At 45.1% G+C, this 14,603-nt stretch overlaps 1 protein-coding gene across 1 annotated transcript in view; it reads left to right on the top strand.

The window, feature by feature from the left end:
- The window catches only part of Hsf2bp (heat shock transcription factor 2 binding protein), a 109,038-nt gene that overhangs the window by 57,054 nt on the left and 37,381 nt on the right, over positions 1-14,603 (top strand). Inside the window, exon 10 of the mRNA XM_008827417.3 lies at positions 6,582-6,685. Coding sequence (XP_008825639.1) covers positions 6,582-6,685 — 104 coding nt within the window. The remainder of the gene's footprint in view (positions 1-6,581; positions 6,686-14,603) is intronic.

The following is a 14,603-nucleotide window of genomic DNA, read 5'->3' as shown; positions in this document are numbered from 1 at the left end:
TAGTCATGGTTGGTTGCACTCAGATCCTTGGCACCTGTGTATGGATATAAAGTCATTGGGTAGATTTAAATGGTAATGTTTATCACCTCTACTAATTAACATGATGTAAATTTTTATGCTTCTTCCTCAAATATAACTCATATTTTTAATTTGTTGATTTTGTGTGTATATCACACAGACCACCCCAATCTTATTCATCTATACACCCACTTCCCAGATGGCACCCTCCCATAGCACCCCCACCACTACCCACTAGAGCCGTTTTACTCTGTCTTCTCTGCTACTATCTACTGTGTTGTCGGCACCCCCAGCCGTTCCCCAGTACTTGTCCATCCGGTGAATCTAGTCAGCCTATCTAGAGGTCTTTGTTTTAGGAAGGTCAGCTGTTCCTCATCTAGCAGCAATCAGTTGTCAGTATTCCTCTAGATAAGATTGGGGTCTGCTATTCATTTTCCCAGTTCTATGCTGGGTTACTATCTGGGAGTCCCTTTGGCCACCCCGGCCAATAACTCAAAAGAAGGTATCTCCTATCTGGCATCGTTGCTTGTTACGTAGCCTTTAGCTATGCATATGGACTCTTAAGAAATTATATTGGCCCCTTTAATCTTTGGTTATACTTTCCTTTTGGGTGTTTAAGGCCATACAGTTGGCCCAGAAAAACCAATTTATTTTTACTCTTAAGGTCATTTGATGATCCATTCCTCAGGGGTCACGTGGGCTTGGGAGGAGCCCCTGGCTCCTTTCTTTACCAGTTCCGTCTATGTGAAGATAAGTCAAAGGTCCTGCTCGACCATGGCTGGCTTCACTTGGAAGCATGGAGGAAATGTTTCCTTTGTTGACCCTCCTCTTTGTAGACTGGACACTGGTTCAAGTCCATCTGGTGGGGTCTCCACAGCCTCCTTGCTCAAGGGGACAGGTGCAACTCACCACAGTTACAGGATATTTTGAGAGATGCTTATAGTCCCCTGGAACTAGTTGACCTAGGAGGGCAAGGAGAAAAAATTGTCCTTTATGTCCCTCTGACCAAGTTAGTATAGGTCTCAAAGGATGTCTGTTAAACATCCAAGAAGGTTAGTTCTGCCAATCTGATACTTTTAATTACCATGTGACATGTAGATAAAGCTTGGGCAAAGACCAATTGTTCTCAGATAAACCTTGCCTAGACATATATTTCTTGATGGTATGTATAGTTTTTCAGTAGGTTGTTGGACTAATATGGTTCCCTCTTTTTAAAAACTACTTAGGAATTGTTTATCTCTCGCGTTGTCTAACCCCTCCATCATGGTTTTCCCACTTAAGGTGCCCCCATTTCCCCCCTTTCTCCCTTACTAATACCCTTCTCCTATGGTCCTGACTCTTTTGAGCTCCTTCTTTCCCTTTATCCCGTAGGTTCCTTGTATACCCTTCCCTCCCCACTCCCTTAAACTAACCCAGTTTTTATCCATAGCTCCCTTATTAAGGCCTGTTTCCTACTGTTCTTCTCTTTCAGATTATTTCTTTTCCTTTACTTCCCTGTTTCCTTTCCATTATCCTGGTTCCTAAAGTTATGTCTAGTTGCATACTTATTTGTCAGAGTCTGGTTCTAGGATCCACATATGAGTTCCATCCATTTACCTGCAAATTTCATGATTTGATCTTTTTTTTACTACTGAGTAAAACTCCATTGTATAAGTGAACCACATTTTCATTATCCACTCATCAATAGAGGGGCAGTTAGGTTGTTTCCATCTCAGCTATTGTAAAAAGAGAGCAACAAACATGGATGTACATGTGTCTCAGCAATAGGAGAAAAACTTGAAGCATTTCCATTGAAATCAAAAGAGTGGTATAACTTGGTCAAACAGTAGGTTCATTTGTAGTTTTTTAAGAGTTCTTCACACTGTTTTCCATGGGGGTTGAACAAGTTGGCAGACCCACCAGCAGTGGATGAGTGTTCCCCTTTCCCCACATCCTCGCCAACATTTGGTGTCATTTGTTTTCTTGGTCTTAGCCAGTCTGACTGTGGTAAGGTGAAATCTTAAAGTGGTTTTAATTTGCATTTCCCTAATTACTAGTGATGTTGAACATCTTTTAAGATGCTTCTTAGCCATCTTTATTTCTTCTTTTGAGAACTTTCTGTTCAGCTCCTTAGCCCATCTTTTAGTTGGGTTACTTCCTTTTGATTCTTTGTTTTTTAAAAATTTGATGTGTTTTGAGTGTTTTGCCTGCATGAACCATGTGCATGCAATGCCAGTGGAGGCCAGAAGAGGGCATCAAATTCTCCTGGAACTGGAGTTATGGATGGTTGTTAGCTGCCAGGTGGGTTCTGGGAACCAAATCCGATCTTCTGCAAGAGCAGCCAGTGTCCCTAGCCATTGAGCCCCCTCTCAGCCCGCTGTGTCTTTTCAGTGCACTGGATCATGTTACAGATTCCCGCTTTTCTCTGGCTCTGGTATGTCTTAGTATCTTGCTGGTACCATTCTGTCTTTGCTTAGAAATTTGTTGTAGTCTTATAGAATTTTTACATTAATTTTGATTTTAAAAACATTAAATTACAATATTAAAAAATATGTCCATAGAGCATTTGGACAGTCCTTTTAAATTTGGGCTCAAAGCAAAGACTTAGCTCTCCGCACTTTAGCTGGCAGAAGAAGTGCTGTAGGGACTCTCGGCTCTGCTGTGCGTTCCTGAGGAGCTGATGCTTGTCCTAGCAGGCCACTGTCTGTGCCTCACGCTAGTTCTCAGCTCTCTCTCCCCACCTGCTTTTCAGTGTTGGCTCGGACATGTGCAGTTCTGAGGCCTGCTGCACACCCAGGTTTGCTACCCACATGCCAGTGCTTCTGCTCTGGGACCTCCCTTTTGGACTTCCTCTTTCCTGTACCCTGGGAACCCCAGGGAACCCCAGGCCCCTATCTTTTGCTTCTCAGCCACATGTCTTGTGGGTTTGCTTAAATTCTGACATTGTTTCTCTCTTTATATCAAACAATATTCTCTTCTTGGAAGGGGGTATTGCTTTCAGATCTCCTAAGTGGGTTCCTTTGTGGTGTCCAGAATCTGTGCTTATGAATGGGAAGGCTCACTGCAACGCAGGCTGCTTTCCTATTGCTACAGCCCATTCATCTTCAGTTTGTGTGTGCATGAGTGTGTGTGTGTGTGCGCCCATCAATATGGAGTCAGAGGAAAACTTGTAGGAGTCGGTTCTCTCCTTCCACCTTGTGGGTCCCTGGGATTGAACTCAGGTTTGGTGGCAAGTACTGTTGCCCACCCAGCCATTTCCTGACCCCTCTATATTATGAGACACAATTTTAGATGTATGCAAGCTTAGAATGGTTGTTTCTTGAAAAACTGGATGTTCTGCCCCACACACTCACCGTCATCTTCAAGCTCGTTCCCTTGGGTTGCCTCAGCCTTTTCTTTGTCGTACTTTTCTGCCCGATGTGTTGTCTGCTGTTCAGTTTTGTCCTTTCTGTGAACTTGTGTTTCAGGTGTGATCCTTTAGAACAGAACGTGGCTAGGCTGTGTAATCCAGCCCGACGTCCACCTTTCCGTCAGGCTACTCTCAACGTTTGCTGCTATGGAAATTCGTGATTTTATTCCTTCCATCTTGTTTTATTTTTACTTAGTGTGATATTTTGAATTCTTAAGAGAAAGAAAATCCTCCACCCTCTTTTCTATCCTTGTTCCACACCCGGCTTCTCTGGTACCTTTCTTTTCTGACTGCAGTTTTCTCCCCAGGGCATTGGTGTTTACCTCTGTTTCTCTGCTTCAGTGACTGGCCTCCCTTTAAAGCATGCTTTGACGTATTTGGTAAGCACCTTTCTCTTAACAGTAGAAAGGCCTTAGGATGATTTAACTCTTACATCCTGGACCATGTACATTTATGGACTGTATCCTAGCTTTGTTGGAAAAATTAGTCACATTAGACATGGTTATTACTGCTTTTACTGTGCTGTTTCCTTTCCCGTGCATTTACTTCTCTGAACCACAGCACCCTTGGCTGTTTCTCTGTCACAGCGCCCTTTGCAGGGAAATAGCACCCCACCTTTGCTGTCTCTCTGTACCACCCCACCTTTGCTGTCTCCCCTTGCTCTCTCTCTTGAAGCTCTGAGCATTCTTCTGAGGTCAGTGTCCTTCTTTCTGACGTCTGTCCTTCAAATTCTTGTAGTTCAGGTTTGTGGGAAAATATCTGAGATTTTTTTGTCAGTATTCTTTATCTTATTTACTGAAAATATTTCTGATGATTTCTAATTCTGAGTTGCTATGGTTCCTCTGTATCCTTGGATGGTAAGCTTTGCCAGCCTACAAGTGGACATCCTTTTAAAAAAAGTCTATGTGTGGCTGGGCGTGGTGGCGCACGCCTTTAAGCCCAGCACTTGGGAGGCAGAGGCAGGTGGATCTCTCTGAGTTCAAGGCCAGCCTGGTCTACATAGTGAGTTCCAGGACAGCTGGGGCTAGGGAGACCCTGTCTCAAAAAGACCAAAAAAAAAAAAAGTCTGTGTGTGTGGTATGTGTGTGTTCACATGTGTGAATGTGGGTGTGCATGCTACAATATACATGTAGATGTCAGAGGACAGGGTCTTTCTCTATTTCTCTACTGTGCATGCCAAGCTGCCTGCAAGCTTTCAGACTCTCTGGTCTCCATCTCCCACCTCCTGTAGGAGTGCTGGGATCACTACTGAGTCCAGTGTCACGTGGGCTATAGAGATTCAAACTCAGGTCAGCAGGTGTTTTACCCACTGAGCTGCCTCTCAAACCCTGACTCCCACCTTTTTTTTTTTCCCTCTCTCCTTTTGAGACACGGTTGTACTGTATAGCCCTGCCCAGCCTGGAACTCACTGGTAGATGAGGCTGGCCTGGGTCTCACAGAGATCACCTGCCTTTGCCTCCCAAGTGCTGGGATTAAAGGCATGTGACACGCCCAGCCGGCTGTTACCTTTGATACTGAGAGTCCAGCTTTCAGTGGGCTATTTCTTTTGTAGACAGCATCTTTACTCTGATACCTTGGGAAGCTTGCTCTCTGTTGTTGGTGTTCTGTAATTGGATTGTGATGTGCATAAGGACATTTCCTCATCTCTAGGAGTCTCAGTCTTATGTTTTATTTTTATTTTTTGAGACAGGCTCTCCCTGTATCCCTAACTGGCCTATACCTCACTATATAGATCAGGCTTGTGGAGGCCTATCTACCCCTATCTCCTGAGTGCTGAGATTAAAGGCATGTGCCACTCCATCCAGATAAGATTTTATTTTTTTTGGTTTTTAAAATTGTGTGTGTTTTGTCTCTTATGTGGGTATGTACACATGTGTGCAAGTGCCCTTGGAGATCAGAAGATGGCATTGGTTCCCCTGAAGCTAGAGTTGCAGACAGTTGACATATGATGGGGGTGCTGGGAACTGAAAGTCAGTGGACTCAGGTTCCCTGCAAGAGCAGCCAGTGCTCTTAGCTGCTGAGTCGTCTTTCCAGCCCCAAGAGATTTCATTTTTATAAGTTCTCTTAAAGATTTTTGCATATGTATGTGTGTGTACCTATTTGTATGTGCGCACATGTGTGTATAGAGACCAGAGATTGGTGCTGGGTGTCTCCCTCTGTTGCCCTCTGGTCTTTTCCCTTTCATGTGTGTGCTTGGGATTGAGCGCAGGTCCTCATGCTTGCGTACAGTTTACTAAGACATCTCTCCAACCCAAGTTCTTTTTTTTTGCATGGTGATTCATAATATTAATCCTGGGGCTGGAGAGATGGCTCACTGGTTAGGAGCACTGGCTGCTCTTGCAGGAGACTCAGGTTCAATTCCCAGCACCCACATGGCAGCTAACAACTATGCTAACTCCAGTTCCAGGGTATCTGACACCCTCTTCTGATCTCTGCAGGCATTGCGCAACATGGGTGCACTTACATACATGCAGGCAAAACACTCATACACATAAAATAAACAGTAAAATACATATTTAAAAAATAGTCATCCTAGCTTCTTGCTCATGTTTTCATTTATTTGAAGAGTTTTTACCTAGTCAGCATATTTGTTTTCTCCTCCGTGGTTGACACCTGAATACTTGACTTGTCTTGTCAGCTCTGTTGCTGTGCTTGTGTTGGCTGTTCTTTGCAGTCTTGACTTTTCATGACTTGTGCCGTGGTCTGTGTTATGAACTCACATTGTGTTAGCACTGTGTTTGTGGGCATTCCTCAAGACCAGGCATAAAGTCTTTTTTTTAAAAAAAAATTTTATTTATTATTTTTATTTTATGTGTATGTGTGTATTGCCTGCATGTAGGTAAGTGCACCTGTGTTGTGCAGTGTCCACAGAGGTCAGAAGAGGCTGTCGGATCCCCTGGGACTGGAGTTACGGACAGTTGTTAGATGCCATGTGGGTGCTGGGATTCGAACCCACAAGAACAACTGCAAGAACAACCAGTGTTCTTAACCCCTGAGCCATCTCTCCAGCCCCCAGGCATAAAGTCTTTTAATGTCAAGGAAGCCTGGACAATCTCCTGTCCCAGGCAGGGAGGCCCCACCCAAAAAACCAAAAAAAAAAAAAAAAAAAAGAAAAGAAAAAGAAATTTCATGTACATAGGCCAACATGCCAACACTGTTTTCTTTTGCATTTCAGGCTAATGCTGATGTCCCTGTACAATGTGAGCATCAATTCAAAAGGCTTGAAATATATCAGTGAAAGTCCTGGGTTCATCCCTTTGCTGTGGTGGCTTCTGAGTGGTAAGGAGTGTGGCTGTGTCCTGTATAGTCATGTGCTCTGCGTCTGTGGCAGGAGGAGGTGCTGATGTATTAGAAATCAGGAGCTATCATCTTGAGATGTTTCCTTTTAAAGATGACTCACACTCTAGGAAACTGGTTGGTATGCTGGTGGTTTCTCTTTTGTTCTCAGGTATTTTCAGTCTAGTTGTGATTTTTCTGGGACCTTTGACACAAAGATTATTTCATAAAACTGCAGCAACCTGCTCCTTCCCAGGAAACAGAAATGCAGTGAGCACAGAAGTCCTATCATGCAAACTCTGGGCAAAAAGGACTAGGACAGACATGAGGGCACCGATAGACGTGACTTCACAGCTGCAGAGAAAAACGAAAACTTAGCACCACTACTTCCTGTTCACCTTCACCGTCAGCCTAATCTAAAGTCTGGGCCCAGTTTCAACATAATTTTAATTAATTAATTAATTGTTTTTTTGAGAAAGGGTCTCCCTGTAACCCTAGTTTGTTTTCAATTGCAGTGACAAAATACACTAACCAGTACCAACTTGGAGAGGAAAGGGTTCATTTGGCTTACATCTCCTGGGTCACAGTCCATCAGGGTAGGAATTCAGGGCAGGAACCTGGAGGCAGGAGCTGGAGCACAGGCCATGGAGTAACACTGCTTACTGGCTTGCTTCCCTGGCCCCTGCTGAGCCTGCTTTCTTATACAATACAGGACCACCTGCTCAGGGTGGCACCACCCACAGTGGGCTGGGCCCTCCCACATCACTCAGTAATAATGAAAAAAAAAAGATGCCCCACAGGTATGGTCACAGACCAGTCTAATGGGGGCAATTTACCAGGTGAGTCTCCCTCTACCCAGGTGTGTCAAGTTGACAACTAAAAGCTCTCCAGCACAAGCCACAGCTGGCCTGCAATTTTCTCTGTAGGCCAGGCTGGCCTCAGTCTCAAAGAGATTCACCTGCCTTTGCCTCCCGAGTGCGGGAATAAAGGTATACCCCACCACACCAGGCTTATCATGATTGTTTTAAGAAATTTTAAAAAAATTTACTTATTTTTATATTATGTGTATGAGTGTATTACCTGCATGCGTGTTAAGTATACCCATGTTGTGCAATGCCTGTGGAGGTCAGAAGATGGCATTTGATCCCCTGGAACTGGAGTTACAGACGTTATTAGCCGCCATGTGGGTGCTAGGAACTGAACTCGGATCCTCTACAAGAGCAGCCCACGCTCTTAACCACTGAGCCATCTCTCCCGCCCCTTTACCATGATTTAAAAAACTAACAAGAATACGTTTCATTCAAATATTCCTAGCAAAGAAAGGATTTTTCATTTTTTAAAAATAATTCAGAAGAATCTGTTTCTGAGCTTCAGCTCCTCTTGGTGTGACTGCTTATTGTTTTCCTAAGGGTTTTATTGAGGTAGAATTGACGTCCAATAGACTGCATATTTTAAGTGGAAAACTGATGGGTTTGAGTATAAATATCTACCCATAAAATCACCAAAGTGACAGGCAACCATCAAAGTTACTTGACTTTGTGCCCTTGGTGACCTCTCCCTCCCACCTGTTCCTCACCTGCCAGTCGACTCTCTTCTATTCTCTGGTTTTTATTTTCTGCAGCTTTCAACAGATGAGTCCTGCAGTCTGTGTGCTTTTTTGCCTGTTTTTGTCACTCAGGACAATTACGGTGTGTATTTATCGTTCACTGCTTCTTACTGTTACATACTAGTCATTATGCAGATGGACCACAATCGCCATCCTAATCTAGCTGCTTTTCTTGGACATTCGGGGTGTCTGCAGCTCTGAGAGGTTACAGATAGTCACTTGAGCTGTCTGTCTGTGCAGGGTTTCGCATGGAGAGATGCCATCATCTTATTGGGTAGATCCTAGGCATGGAGTGGCTGGGCTAGGTGGTAGATACATTTTAAAGTTTATGAAACTGCCAGACCGCCTTCCGAGATGGCTGTGCCCATAGCGCACAGCAAGCAAGCAGGCAGGGCACGGCACTTGAGCTGCATGTCCTCAGCACGCCTGGTCTGGGCATCCCATTAGCTTGATGCATCCCGCACCACACTGTGCTTTCACTGCTGCTAGTGGTGGTGGGCATTGCCCCTCGTCTCTGCTGCTTTGATGGTCTCTGGGGCACTTTCCCATCTCAGAAGCATTGGCTTCTGTGTTTACTGAGCGCTGGAAGTCTTTGTGACTGTTCTGCGGACAGCGTGGTCTTCAGTTTGTGCTTGTGTTTGTGTCTGCGCAGGTCTAGACATCGGTAGTTTGCCGTTCTTTTTCTTCTGTGGACTCTGCTTTTGGTGTAAAGCCATTGTCTAAATCAAGGTGACAAAGGCTTTGTTTTCTTCTGGGAGGTGTGGTTTTCACTCTCCATGTACATGATTGCTCTGAGTTAGTATTTCTGTATGGCGAGAGGCTTTGGTAATGCTTTCCAGCTGCCTCAGCACTTTCTGTTTGGAAACTCCTTCAGTGCCCTCCCTCCCTCCCTCCCAGGCGGTGTTGAAAATCAACTGACATATATGAGGGGCTAGTTTTGGACCCTGTTATGTTCCATTGACCCAGTTTCGTTCCATCATGCCAGTATCATTAAGTCTAATGAACCTTGATGGTGCCTTAGCCGTCCACCGTCTGTGTGGCACGATCCCTCCAGCTGGGCTCTTTTGTCCAGGTTGTTTGGCTGTTTCTCAGCCCTTTGCTTTCCCATAGGAATTTGAAAATAAATTGGCACTTAACACCAAAAAATATCCTTTTAGAAATTTTTCTTTTTTTGTCTTTTTGAGACAGGGTCTCTCTGTAGCCCTAGCTGTCCTGGAACTCACTATGTAGACCAGGCTGGCCTTGAACTCACAGGGATCTGCCTGCCTCAGCCAGGGATTAAAGGCATGTGCCACCACGCCCAGCTCCTTTTAGAAATTTTATTGGGAGTCTGTTGGATCAGTGTTCATTTAGGGGACACGTGACACATTAACAACATTGAGACTTCGAGGCATGAGCTCAAGTGCATGGGGGTTCTTCTGTGTTTTCCTGCCTTAGGAACAGGGGAACAGGCCTCCTTGGCTCTGGCTATCTTTTGAGTGATGTGTGTAGAGTGAACAGGGGTACCGTCTCCCTCCAAAGCAAAGGTGGGTTTGTTTGCACCGTTGTAATGAAGATAATACTTCTATCTAGAACTTCGGTCAGGCAGACTACTACCAATGTAGACAGATTTGGCTTCCCTGAGCTGAGGTGTAGCCTATGCCACGTGTGTGGTTGATGGCATCGGGTCTTGAACTGGCACAGACATGGATACTGTAGCCACAATTATGACAAAAGTTCAGTCTCAGACCCAGGAGAGTGTCCTTTGTCAGCAACCTTCAAACTGCAGCATGTAGCTGTTAGCCCACAAGTAAGGCAAAGCCCTAGGCCTTCTACAGTCTAAGGCTGGTTGAGAGGGCTTTACCCCATGACAATCCACACCCCACAGGACTGGATATTTAACTAAGTGTCGAATCAGAGGTGGTTCCTGAACCTAGAAGGTCATGATGTCGCTAGTGGCTATGTGCAGGTGCACATTGCTGGCCTCTAGGATGGAGGAGATGCTTAGGGAGAGAATAGCTGAGAGGAAGCCACATGGAATATCTGTTGCTGCCCTGCATGTACCACATATCACCCTGATTCACTGCTGTGTGTCCTTCCTGTAAGGCAAAGCATTACTGTCTGCTTCTTAGATGAGGAGGCCAAGGTGACTTGCTAGAGATTACCAGCTACGTGGCAGAGGCACTGGGTTTAAACTGATTGCCTGCTGGGCAGTCCTGCCCTCCATCCACGCCACCGGACTGCTGTTCTGCAGGCGATGCCTCAGGGCTACAATCCTGATTCTGGAGATGGCCTACCTGAGCCTTAGAACTGGTCTTGCTTGGCTTTGTAGAGCCAGGTGCTCTCAGATAGTGTGCTTGTCTCTGTTCCAGCTAGCTTGTGCCATGGACCCTTCAGCAGCTTTTGTGTGTGTTTTCTCATAAAGGAAAGCCCAGGCTCACTAGACCAGCATGTTCCTGGAATGAATGGAAATCTCAGCGGGCTTCATCTTGATTTATGCCACTGTGTTAGCTCCATACAACTCAAGAGTGTCAGTTCCTGGTACTGGTCAGAAACACTGTTGTCTAATGTGGTGGACTTTCCTGTCTAAACTTTCAGTCATAGACAAAATGGGGTGGCTGTTATGGTGTTTTTCTGGATTGATTGATTGAGACAGGGTTATTACCCTGTAGCCCCAGCTGGCCAGGAACTCACTGTGTGGACCAGATTGGCCTTGATTTCACAGAGATCCACCTGCCTCTGCCTCCCCAGTTCTGGAATTAAAGGCACATGCCACTATGCCCAGCCTTGTTATGGTACCGTAATACACCATTTCACTTCTGGGCATTTTTGGTGTCTGAGGTTTCCTTGTCCTGAAGACAATTCCTGGTTCTTTGAACAGGATGAGCACAGCCCAAACCCTGCAGATCTGTTGCAAGGTCATCTTACTTGATAGCTTCTGAAGGCAAACAAGATGTTTGACCATGAATTGTGTATGGGTTACTTTAATTTTAAATTGCTTTAGAATTTAATGTGTGTCTTAAGTTGCTCATTTGCTCCTTCCCGCCCCTCCTCCTGCCTTTCTTTCTTTGTCAGTGTTGGTACTCCAACCAGAGCCTTAGGCATGGTAAACAAGTGTCTACCACTGACCCACAGGCTTTAGAAAGCTGAACATACACTTTATCATAAAGAGGAAACAGGAGCAGACCAGCTGCCTGTGCTGTGCTGTGCCGTGCCCTGTTGTGCTGTGCTTTTAGGTCTCAGGACCTGGGCATGCCTGCTCGGCCAGGAGAGTTTGCACATTGGCTGCTTATACTCTGTTACCAATGGTAGATCCACTTTGTGAAAATGTACTTGATTCTGTGAAGAATTTTTCCTAATTTTTAAAAGAGCTACAGAAGAGATCTCATTAACTTTCAAGAACCAGTTCTTACTTTATTATATCTCCAGAAGTTTGTAAGGGACGTGTGCTTTAGATCCACTTAACCTAGATTTGAATAGAAGCTTTCTTACTGTAAACAGATTGAACCTATTAGAACTTTACTTTTCTGATCCGTAACGTGGGAATTTCTACCTCAGGGGTCTTAACACTTAATATGATAGGTGCTACGCGAGTGTTAGCTTTCCCTTTTATTTCTAACCTAAGTATCTCATGCTGCAGTGGAAACGCTTCCCTTTTATTTTGCTTGACCTAAGCAAGTTTCTTTCTAGTTTCTAGACTCCTCTGATGCAGAGAACAGGACCAGTTGCTGCTGATCTTATCTCTGAAGATCATCTCCCTCCCTCTAACCTCTCCTTTCCCTCTATTCTTTTACTGGCTGCTTTTCCCAGGCTGCGTCCAAATTCTTCACATTCCTCTTAAGCCACAGAACTGGCACAGCACTGTAGCAAATAGTTGATGGGGACAGAGTGTATGGAGTGGTGACCACATGTCATGTAACTGCTAATGCACACTAGTGTCAGAACCCTGCTTGCAGCTGTGGAGCCATGTCTCCTGCCCATGGATACAGTGCTGAGTAGGCACGCCTTCCTGTCCTACATCTTCTTGGCTTCTCTGAGCAATCTGAAACATTGGCCAAGTCCTGCCAGACTTGTGTCTTCATCCCAGACCTCCCTCCAGAGCTCTAAACTCAAAGAGCCAGCTCTCTGTTTGATGTATCCATGTGGACAAGGACTGGGCCTCTGCATCCAGTGTTCATGGCAAACTTCTAGTCTTCTCCCACACCAGCTCTACCACCAGCCTTCCCAGTCTTTGTGAATTAGAACTCTGCTTTTCAGTTTATCAGCATTAAAAACCTTCAGTGACTTGACCCTTGATTGTCTCTCATACTCAGATCCAGTTTGGTAGGGAGTTCTGATGGTTGTGCTTTCAAAACATACCCAGGATTAGATTACTAGTTGGAACTTCCTCCTTGTTTAGAGCCACCATCATCTCTTATGGAGAGCCCCCTACAGGTGGCCTGTGGTCTATCTTCCAGTCATGTGCTGAGAGCTAGGAATAGGAGGGCACATTGACCAGCTGTTCTTACTGAACCAGTGCTAAGTGAGTTGCAAAAAACATAAAGATGTTCCTTTGCATTAGAAAAGCCAATTATACCTTGAACACAAAACCAGGTGGAGGACAGAGATTCTTGAGAACTGTTGTGTGGCCCACGCTTGCTTCTAGTTCCTGACCCTCCTGTTCCTGCCTTCCATGTGCTGAGGTTAGAGACATAAGTACCACTATGAGAACTGAGCTTCCTGCTTAACTTGACCTTGAGAGCCTGTGGCTCAGAGGGCTTAGGGAACAGGAGATAAACCCCAGGTTTCACTCAGGTGATAACCTAGTAGAGAACTTCTGAAGATGTGAGAATTAACCAGACACCACCCCAGTCCTGGGGTCTTCAGGAAAGCAACTTGCTTTGACCTTTGGCATTGAGCACAGTGGGGAAAATCTCCTCCAGGAATGAATAGCCAGGCTGACTTTTCATGTAAGGTTGAAAATTACTTCAGACCACCTGGCTAGACCCTGTGATAGTTAATTCGCATGTCACCTTGACAAGGCTACAGTGTATCTAGACATTTCATGGTGAGCTTTGCTCTGTCAGATGAAGCCTGACTAGAACAGAAAGCCAGAGCAAGAGAGAAGTCCTTGGCTGCTTGAGCCAGAATATAGCCTTTTCCTGCCTTTGGACCTTGCTGGCCTTGACTGCAAGTGAGCAGTGTTTTCTCCTGGTTTCCAGCTTCCCGACTAGACTTTAGTGTCTGTGGTCCTCACCGCTGTGCGTTCTAGTTCTTTCAGTTAGTGGCTTGCCTCTGTCTACCTGCCAGTCCATCCAGCTTCTCATCTTTTTGGTTGTACTTCTGTGGAGAACCCTAAGACAGTCCCCCTTTTAGAGAACAATGTAAAGCCTTTCTGGAGGAATGTTTGACTTTAGCTAAGTCCTTAAAGAAGAAGTCTCACAGCCTTTTAGGATTGGAAGGCACATCTGAAAACCACAAAAAGCCAGGGAAGCACCATCAGAGAGAGGCAACAGAATCAGTAGCTACGCAGCACCAGTCTTGCAGAAGGCTCCAGAGGTGAAGTCCAGCGGCCAGAAGGTGAAGATGTTAAAGGTTGGCGGTATAGTCCAGGGGTAGAACATTGCCCACTGAGTACAGTGTCTTCACTTCCCAGTACCACAAAGAGCAAAACAAGCTCCAGAGGGACGACTGTGTGAGTAAAGAGCTAGACAGGAGTCGGAGCAGGCGGACCTGACAGGGTCCTCAAGGCACATGTTTACTTCTCTAGTTTCCACTGTCTTTTCTAGTGTAAGCACTTGAACCTCTGCTAAGCACTGATTGAAATGCACCTCACCGGGCCGTTAGGCTGACTCAGTGGGGAGAGGTGTTGTGTCACATGCCTGACAAACAGAGTTCAATCTCCAGATCCCACAGTGGAAGGAGAGAACTGATTCCCGAGGGTTCTTGTTGCCCTCTACACATGTGCTGTGGTGTGTAGGCGCCCCATGCATTCATACAGACTCACCCCTAACCCATTCACAAGAAGAAACAATTTAAATGCATCTTAACAATTTTGAAATATTTAAAATATGTATATATTTATATTTTATTTATTTATTTATTTATTTATTTATTTATTTATTTATTTATTTATTTTATGTGTTGCCTTAATGTGTGTAAGCACACCTGTGTCATGCATTGCCCACAGAGGTCAGAAGGCGGCATTGGATTCCCCCCAAACTGGAGTTACAGACAGTCGTTAGCCACCATGTGGGTGCTGGGAATCAAACTCCGGTCCTCTGCAAGAGCAGTCAGTGCTCTTAACTGCTGAGCCATCTCTCCAGCCCCTTAAAAAAATATATTTTATAGCTGGGA

This window comes from Nannospalax galili, unplaced genomic scaffold, assembly GCF_000622305.1.
Source record: "Nannospalax galili isolate Female #2095 unplaced genomic scaffold, S.galili_v1.0 scaffold652, whole genome shotgun sequence".
NCBI classification, from domain to species: Eukaryota; Metazoa; Chordata; class Mammalia; order Rodentia; family Spalacidae; genus Nannospalax; species Nannospalax galili.
Note: the sequence above shows the minus strand (reverse complement) of the source record. Positions and strands in the feature narration are given on the sequence as shown.